The 9,583-nt window shown below is 44.2% G+C and overlaps 1 protein-coding gene across 1 annotated transcript in view; it reads left to right on the forward strand.

Moving 5' to 3' along the window:
* Positions 1-1,167: 1,167 nt before the first annotated feature.
* The window catches only part of CDS2 (CDP-diacylglycerol synthase (phosphatidate cytidylyltransferase) 2), a 56,826-nt gene continuing 48,410 nt past the window's right edge, over positions 1,168-9,583 (forward strand). Inside the window, exon 1 of the mRNA XM_010836438.1 lies at positions 1,168-1,503. Coding sequence (XP_010834740.1) covers positions 1,447-1,503 — 57 coding nt within the window. The 5' untranslated portion in view covers positions 1,168-1,446. The remainder of the gene's footprint in view (positions 1,504-9,583) is intronic.

Below are 9,583 nucleotides of genomic sequence, written 5' to 3' on the forward strand. Positions count from 1 at the left end.
ACAGAGACACGACTGAAGCGACTTAACATGGATCTCACGTCTACTTTACTGTAGACTGTAAGCAGTGTTACAGGCATTTGAGGATCTAGTTTCACAGAAATCAAGAAAATAAAACATCCTGTTTAGAATTCTATTTTCCCCAAACCTCACAGTTCAGGTCAAAATTGCTAACTCAAACTTGCATCTCCTATGTGTGCAAATTTCTCTCCTTGTTAAATTACAAGATGCTAACGAAAGGGGCCCCATTTTATACTTGTTTTACATCACTTACAAGGCAGCGAACAGGAACTGCTGAAAGCAATGCCGAGTAACACAGATATTAATAATGAATTTAAGAAGGCTGGGATTATGTTACAGCGGGGGTTGGTGGCAAACAGATTTATGTTCTAATTCCTAGTGGGCACATTTTGGCCGTGAGACCTTGGCTAAATCATTTTCTTTTAGGAGAAACCTCATTCATTAGGGACTTGGGATGTGTCAGGTACAGAGGGGATCCGGCTGTGAACAAAGTAGGCAGCGTTCCTCCCCACCTAAAAGGTCTTTCAGTAGTTCAGAAGGCAGAAAAGAAATCTGAATAAACGTGGAAAACCCTAACTGTAAAATGAAAATCATATCCACTTCCAAGTGTTGTGCAGTTTAAATGAGACAGATTACATAGTTCAGTGCCCAGCACATAAAATAAACCAGACGATACAGACTGAAGTTTGACTCTCACTTCCTTATCAGTAATCTGCTTTTACACTGGTGGGCTCCCCAGACCTTTCCGCTCAGGGCCTAATAAGCGGATACTTATCCGTGTGAGGCAAAGTACTGACTAGGCAAGCTGGAGACTGGGGAAAGTGAAAAAAAGTGAAGTCGCTCAGTCGTGTCCGACTCTTTGCGACCCCATGAACTGTAGCCTACCAGGCTCCTAAATCCATGGGATTTTCCAGGCAAGAATACTGGAGTGGGTTGCCATTATCCCTGGCAAGTTGTTAACCTCTAAGACCCTAGGCGCCAGTCCTCGAGTTCCCATTGGCTAGTCTCCTTCCAAAACGCACGCCTTTTCCCGCCCCCTCAGGCTACTATCTAATAACGCACGCCTCTCCACTACGTTTCACTTGCCCCGCCTCCGCCCCGCCTCCCTAACGGGTTCGCGCCATTGGTGGATCTCCCGGGCCGTGATGGCGATGGTGCGCCTGCGCCCTCCCTCCGGGCCTTTACCAGAAAAGGAGCCAGCAGGCAGAGGCTGGAGAAGGCTGGTCAAGCTCCGCCCGGGTGAAAGGGCGGCGGCTGAGCCGGGCGGGGCCGAGTTCCAGGGCTGGCGGCTGGGCTGCGGTGGGGCAAGCAAGGCGCTGCGTAGCTGCGCTCTGCTTTGGCAACTCGGGGCTGGCCGAGCAGAGTCCGCGCGCCGGCCCCGGCGTCTGCGCTACGCGGCAGCGGCTACTAAGCGCTGGTGTCTCCAGCATGACGGAGCTGAGGCAGAGGGTGGCCCGCGAGCCGGAAGCTCCGCCCGAGGACAAGGTAGCGGCGGCACCGGGTGGGCGCGGCCGCGGAAGCGGCGTCCCCCATAAGCCCGTGGGGGGCGCGCTGAGAGGGGTCGTCTCGCCTTTTGACTCTGGCGCGGCCGCCGGCAGCATCGGGCCTCACTAGGGCGGACGGTCCTTGGATGCGGGTTCCCGCGGACCTCGCGGCAGGGTTCAGCAGGTCGAGGTCCCGAGGACACGGGTCTGGGGTCCGGCTGGGGTTGGTATCTCCGCGGCGCAGGAAGGAAAGCGCGGGAGGTTGCGCACGTCCGCCTGCCTCGCAGGGCTGATTGGGACGGGGGGGTCCCATTCTAGTCCACCTCCCCAGGCGTTCCCGGGTGTGAAGACGTCGAAACCCCGCAAAGATTCCTCAGACAGTGACTTAGCCTCTCCGATCTCCCGTTATTTGTTGAGGGGTGAAGGTGTATCAAGACAAGGCCATGAGATTTGCCTGTTAGGAGATTTAAACCCCTTCTCGAAAGTTAAATCTGTAGGCTTTAAGCAGAGAAGTCATGCAGTCATTAGGTGTTGCAAGGTATCTTCCCCAAAGATGGACTTGTTTCCTGCTTCAGATGTGGGCTTTGTTGGGGTAAGAGGAGGGTAGAACAGAGGCCATCTTGCGGGGGTGAGGGATGAGGTGAGTAGACTTCTTTGGTTGAAGTGAAAGGTCTTTGTAGGGAAGGTGAGGAGTGGCCTTGTTACTGTGGACACTAAGTGACAGCACAAACTTCGTGGTAGTATTTCAAGCCTGGAGTTTGTCGTGGTCAGGAGCAGGAGCAGTGTTATTTGGTGGATTGATGACAGTGATGTGTAAACCGGACTCAGGGAGCCTGGACCAGAATGAAAGAGAGTGTCTGACTCGCGGGTTGCCAACTGGTGACCTGCAGTTGTTTTCTTTGGTCCCTGTATTGCTTTAAAAAAACCAGAATATTTCTCCCAACCACTTGAATTTATTGCCTATTTTGGATCATTGGAAGATCTGCCATCATATTCCCAGCTGATTAATGTTTGGCTGGAACTGAGGTTGGTGATGGACAGGGAGGCCTGGCGTGCTGCGATTCATGGGGTCGCAAAGAGTCGGACACGACTGAGCGACTGAACTGAACTGAACTGAGGAATAGCTGCTCCCACCAATCCCTATTGCCCCTACACCAGACCCTCAATACCCATTTATGTAGCTTTCCATTTTAGAAAACTGGAGGAAAGGAACGTTAGGGAGCTATCAGGAAGGAAAAAGCCAAGATTTGGTGTCAGGGTGTCAACAGCAGTTATACTAGAAGGGTGAAAGATAATAGAATTTGATTTCTAGAATATGTTTTGGAGAAAAATTTGGTTGCAAGTTGAGGAGTCGCGTACAGAGACAAGGTACTTTGAAGTTTCTAATCTTCCCATTAAATACCTTAGTTTGGCCTGGAAGAGCTCTGTTGCCACCATGCATTTGCCTGTTGGGAAGTTACAGATGTTTTGAGGCTATATAACCCTGAATAGGGTGAGAGATCAGTCTTGACGTTAATGGGACTTTGTGGTTTTAGGTGTGAAAAGAGCAGTCAAAAAAGAAAGAGTGATACCTAGTGGCCTGTATGTTAAAAAGCTACTTGTAAGAATTAGACTTAATGGTAAAAACAAGCAAACCCACATGCCCCCAAAACCATGAGGTTATGAGGTAAAACAAAATTTCTACCCTCCCCATCCAACTGCTTGGATCCATTTGAGGTTCACTGAATGCTTGTTGCTCCACAAACAGTCCATTAGCTCAGAACAAGGCAGTTGCGCCATTGCCAATATTTCTGGATTACCTTGCATGGGATTTTTAATAATAAAGATTCCTTTTAAAAACTGTGAAATGCTTTATTTGTCTTTGATGAATGTATGCTGTGCTTAGTCACTCTTTGCAACCCCGTGGACTGTAGCCTGCCAGACTCTACTATCCATGGGGATTCTGCAGGCAAGCATACTGGAGTGGGTTGCCATGCCCTCCTCCAGGGGATCTTCCAAACCCAGGGATCAAACCGAGGTCTCCCGCCTTGCAGGTGGATTCACTGCCATCTGAGCCATCACATGAATGTATATAAAGTATTAAAATTAGGTTTATTTTATTTCATAGTTTGTAAAACTTACTTCCATGATTCTGACTTTGCTGATATTCTTGGGTTAAAATTTAAGAAAATCAAAAATAGTAAAACAAGGGTATCTTTTAAGGGAAATAAATGGAAAAATTCCAGCTTTCTTATTTCATAGTATAATTCAGAAAACAGTGTCAGGTCAGTTCACTAAAAGAACTGAAACAAATTTGAAAGATTTAGGAAAAAGTGCTACAGTTGCCTAACTGGTGTGACAAAATATAAATAAACAGTCATTTCAAAATAATCTGGGGAATGTGTTTATTATTATAAAAGTCAGAATGTATTATATTTAGCATCCTAGGATGGAATTGTCAAGCCAGTTGCTAATAAAGGAAATTTTTCCTCTGGGAACCGTGCTTATAATTTTAAAGTCCCAAAGCACAGTATTGTTGCCAAACCAAGAAACTTGGTATTTAAGGTTTGGAAATGATCTTCCTCCCATCGTTCCATGTTTTTCCATTGGAGCTTAGGAAAGGAGAGAATGGAACTTGGGCCAAAACATGGGCATCTTAAAATTTATGATTGGGTTGGCATTTCAGGAGACTTTGTTTTGGAGGTTAGAAGGAAGGATGTGGAGTTTTCTACTACTGTCCTTAGGTGCTAGAGTGCTGTTTAAACTAGAGCTTTACTCATTCAAGGCTTTCTTTCTAGATCAGTGAAACCGGTATAAAGATGAAATAAAGGCATCATTTAGAAAGGGGAGTTTAGATTTTAACTGAAGATTGTGGTTTTAAGAGCAGGGGCATAACAGTCAGCTAGAGCTATCATCAGCCTGGACAGTGCCACTTACCAGCTGTGTATGTGTGTGTGTGTGATGTCACTCAGTCCATGTCACTTGGACGTGTCAACTCTTTGCCACCTCATGGACGGTAGCCTGCGAGGCTCCTCTGTCAATGGAACTTTCCAGGCAAGAATACTGGAGTGGGTTGCCATTTACCTACTCCATACCAGCTGTGTAACTTTGAGCAAATCACTTAACTTGCATAAAAGCCTCAGCTTGTCCATCTCTAAAATGAGGGGTGATAAAAAGTAGCATGTGCTTCAGAAGATACTCATGTGGATTAAATGAGTATGCATGTTACATATGTAGAGCAGAAATTGTCACATTGTACTGTGTTAAGCTATTGTTTCTGGTTGAAATGTAGTTTTACAGGAAAAACTAATATTCACCTTCTACTCTTGGAAGATGATTAAATATTTCAAGTTATAAGTGTTCAGAGTAGTCTTTTCATATTTATCACCTTTTAAAGAAAATTTTATAGACAGAGCTTGGCGTTCTATGTCCCAGCTTTTCAGTTCATTTTCTTACTGAATTTTTCAGTGGTCAGAATCACAGTCAGACTTGAGCTGTAGAAGGAATATTGCTACATGCAATTGTCTTTCCCTAAAAGCTTTTTCCGGAGAAGGCAATGGCACCCCACTCCAGTACTCTTGCCTGGAAAATCCTATGGACGGAGGAGCCTGGTAGGCTGCAGTCCGTGGGGTCGATAAGAGTCAGACACAACTGAGCCACTTCATTTTCACTTTTCACTTTCATGCATTGGAGAAGGAAATGGCAACCCACTCCAGTGTTCTTGCCTGGAGAATCCCAGGGACGGGGGAGCCTGATGGGCTGCCGTCTATGCGGTCGCACAGAGTCGAACACGACTGAAGCGACTTAGCAGCAGCAATAGCTTTTTCAGACCTCCCTCATGGCTCAGCTGGTAAAGAATCTGCCTGCAATTTGGGAGACCTGGGTTCGATCCCTGGGTTGGGAATATCTCCTGGAGAAGGGAAAGGCTACCCATTCCAGTATTCTGGCCTGGAGAATTTCACGGACTGTATAGTCCATGGGGTTGCAAAGAGTTGGACATGACTGAAAGACTTTCACTTTCATAGCATATTTTAGAATAGTGGTAAATAATTAAACATAGTTTTCTGTTAGACTTTAAAAGTGAACTACTGAAATAAAATCTTATTTTCAGAGCTCTGACTACTTCAGATGCAGGAGAAATGCTTTATTCTTTCAATCTTTTTTTTTTTTAACACTGAGAAATAATTTAGGTTTTGAATAATCAGTAAACCTTAACTATGGCTCCCAGACTTAAATAGAAAAGATGAAAGATTAGTTTGTCATTTGACCCAGTATTTTAAGTTGCTGATCAAACAGTATAATTTTATTTTAAAAACTCAGTTATTTTCCAACTTACAGCTACTTAAAATTAGTTTTTTTCAAAAAAACATTTTGTTTAAAATGTTTGGTGTAAATTTATGTGGTATTTCATTAGCCTTTAACATTTTAAAAAATATTAAATTGCTCTTATTAGATGTTAGAACTAGAAGGGATTTTAGGGCTAGTTATTTTATAGCAGAGTAGCCCAGAGAGGTTGTTACTTGCTCAATGTCACACAGCTAGTTAGATGCAGAGTTGTTAATAGTATGAAGGTTTTCTGATTCCTTTTTACTCATTATGTTGCATAATGTTGCCTTTTAGGATACAGACTTAATTTACAAACTTTAAAAGTTTCTGCGTTGGTTGACTTTGATTTAAAAAAAGCCCAAATATCTCCTATTTTTTCACGAAAATAGCAAAATCTTTCAAAATGCCAAATATGTATATATATATGTATGTATGTACGTATATAAACGTGTGTGTGTATTCCTGAGTGAACGTTGAAACTCTGAGAAAACTTTTTTTTATAGAAAAAGTTGATTAGGTCCTGTTTTCCTGGTTATTGGAAAAGTGGTGATTTATATATTTTAAATTCACCCCTGGGAGCAGCCACTCGGGTATCCTTGAAAGGAACTCCTAGAAGTTGTTGTCTCCTCACTCTGAGCTTCATGGGAAGCTACTGAGAATAAATGCTTTCTGGTTGATGGCTCTTAGTATTAAAACTATTTGTCCTAAAACAATGTCATTCAGTATTTACACATTTTCTTTTAGAATGTTCACTGAACCCAAGGTCTGCTATATACAGTCTCACTAGCTCTGAGAGAGGGCTGGTGTCTGTGCTCATGGGGAAAACGTCCAGGACTTTATATCACTTTTGGCTCCAAATAATCCATTCTTCCTCCACTGATTTCAAGAAATCATAATTTTGAATGTATTTGGGAAGCTTTTGAAATGACTCTCCTAATTTCACAGTGAACATAATCACCCTTTAAACTGTTTGAAAAAAATAGTGCATCATTATTTCTGGTTTGTGCACTCTGCTATCTTTTCTAAGATCCACATAGATGGAGTGTGTTGAACTTCTTAGTGTTGCAGAGGGCTTGCCAAGCAACTCTCCTGCACACAGTTTTTTAACGCGCTCCCTGTGCTGTGCCAGTCTCCCCAGCCTTCCTGCCTGGAGCTGGAGGCTGTGGGGGTAATAAAACACAGCTTTTCACTTTACAGACTGTGTCTGGTTTGGAAAAGAGACTCTTGACTGTTAATTTTGCCAGCCTCTCCTTTGAAGAATACTGATTTGTTCCTAGGGTTGGGTTGAGTTCCTGCCTTCCAAGCTCTGCTGTGCAGTAGTTGCCTGGTTGGGGCGGTGGTGCGGCGCCAGCCAGGGCAGACCTGGCCCCCGTTAGGCAGTTCACTGCCACTGCCTGGTCTTTGTTCTTCTGCTCAAGTTTGCCTCAGCAGTGGGGATGGCATAGGGCCCACTCAGTTGAGTGACCTTTTATTATTTATTTAGAGTGACCTTTTAAGGAAGGTTAAACTTTGTTATTTTGACTAGACAGTGTGTGCATGTCTCAGAATTGAAAGGTGATGGTGTAGCACTGTGAACACCTCCCTCCCACCTCCCTGATTCTCCTTCCCGGCAGCAGCCTACCCCTGCCCCGAAGTAGTGCTCATGAGCACCTGGAAGGTGGAAGGACCCGAACTGTCCTTTGAATTTGTTGCTCTTTGGCAGCAGCTCTTGTATTAGAGTCACCCCAGGACCATCCCGGGACTTCTCTGTGAAGACTTGGCTGCGTTTTGGAAAGAGCCCTTGCGATTTGAGATTTACTGGCAGCATTCTCTGCTCGTGGGTCTCTGACATTGAGAGGATGTGTGTCGCTGACCTGAATCCCTCAGTGGGTGGCTCTCAAAGCCTTTACCCACAGTCTGTGTCCTGCCAGTCTTGTGAGTTCAGTGATCTGCAGGAAATTCCTAGGCATATGTATACCTCAGGCAGCACAAACTTGCTTTGTCTCAAATCTGATTTTCTCCTTTTAGACATTGACCTTCCTTCTCCTGTCTGCTCTGCTCCAGCTGGGAATCCATTAGTCCCTGTGTCTCTGCTCCCTCATGTAGTCCAGGCCAGGTGTTCACATCAGATGACACCTGGATTCCTTATCTATTGCTTTTGCATATTTAGGATAGTTCAGGATGCCTGAACTAGTTGTAAATCCTTCTAATTGAGTTACCTTCCTTCAGGATTTACTCGGTCTCTTCTAGTCCTCCTGACCTTTGAACAGCTGTGAAACTACTCTGTGCGTTACAAAAGGGAAGGAAAAAATTCTGACCCTCTTTTCAGATCTCTTAAATTTGGTCCTTTATGACCCTGTCTCTTAACCACCCCCCTTCCTGCTTGGGGCCTCTGTGACATGCATCTTGCCTCTTGATATTTCCAACCCTAGGAAATACGCTTGTTTTCTGTCACCCCTCTTTCCACCTCTACCTATTGAAGTCCTGTTTTCTCAAAATCCATTTAAGATCTTCCCTTATCTCAATATGCTCCTTGCTAGTCTCTGGAACTGCATCCATATGGGTTTGTCTTTCCTTTTCTCCTTTGCCTTTCTCTTCTGTTCTTTCTCAAACTAGGCTTCAACAGTATGTGAACCAAGAACTTCTGGATGTACTAGTTGGCTTTAGAAGATGGATCATAGAAAAAGCTAGAGAATTCCAGAAAAACTTCTACTTTTGTTTCATTGACTATGCTAAAGCCTTTGACTATGTAGATCACAACAAACTGTGGAGAATTCTTAAAGACATGGGAATATCAGACCACCTTACCTCCATCCTGTGAAACCTGTATGCAGGTCAAGAAGCAACAGTTAGAATTGAACATGGAACAACTGATTGGTTCAAAATTGGGAAAGGAGTACATCAAGGCTGTATATTATCACCCTGCTTATTTAACTTCTGTGCAGAGTACATCATGCAAAATGTCAGGCTGGATGAAACACAAGTTGGAATCAAGATGGCTGGGAGAAATATCAATAACCTCATATGTATAGATGACACCACCCTTATGGCAGAAAGTGAAGAGAAATTAGAGCCTCTTGATGAAAGTGAAAGAGGAGAGTGAAAAAGCTGGCTTAAAACTCAACTTCCAAAAAACTAAGATCATGGCATCTGGTCCCATCACTTCATGACAAGTAGATGGGGAAACAATGGAAACAATGACAGACTTTATTTCCTTGGGCTCCAGAATCACTATGGATGGTGACTGCAGCCATGAAATTAAAAGATGCTCCATGGAAGAAAATCAGTGACAAAGCTAGACAGCATATTAAAAAGCAGGGACATTACTTTGCCGACATGGAGAAGGAAATAGCAACCCACTCCAGTATTCTTGCCTGGAGAATCCCATGGACAGAGGAGCCTGGAGGGCTACAGTCCATGGGATTGCAAAGAGTTGGACACAACTGAAGCGACTTCGCATGCACGCAGTTCATTTATAATGTGTCTGTTTTAGGTGTACAGGAGTGATTCAGTTTTTTATATATATGTATATATAATCTACTTTTTAAGATTCTTTTCCTTTATAGGTTATTACAAGATAGGTCATATAGTTCCCTGTGCTGTATCAGTCCAGTTCAGTCGCTTAGTCGTGTCTGACTCTTTGCGACCCGTGAACTGCAGCATGCCAGGCCTCCCTGTCCATCACCAACTCCCAGAATTTACCCAGACTCATGTCCATTGAGTCGGTGATGCCATCCAACCATCTCATCCTCTGTCATCCCCTTCTCTTCCTGCCCTCAGTCTTTCCCAGCATCAGG

Source organism: Bison bison, unplaced genomic scaffold (assembly GCF_000754665.1).
Source record: "Bison bison bison isolate TAMUID 2011002044 unplaced genomic scaffold, Bison_UMD1.0 scf7180017864063, whole genome shotgun sequence".
Lineage (NCBI taxonomy): Eukaryota > Metazoa > Chordata > Mammalia > Artiodactyla > Bovidae > Bison > Bison bison.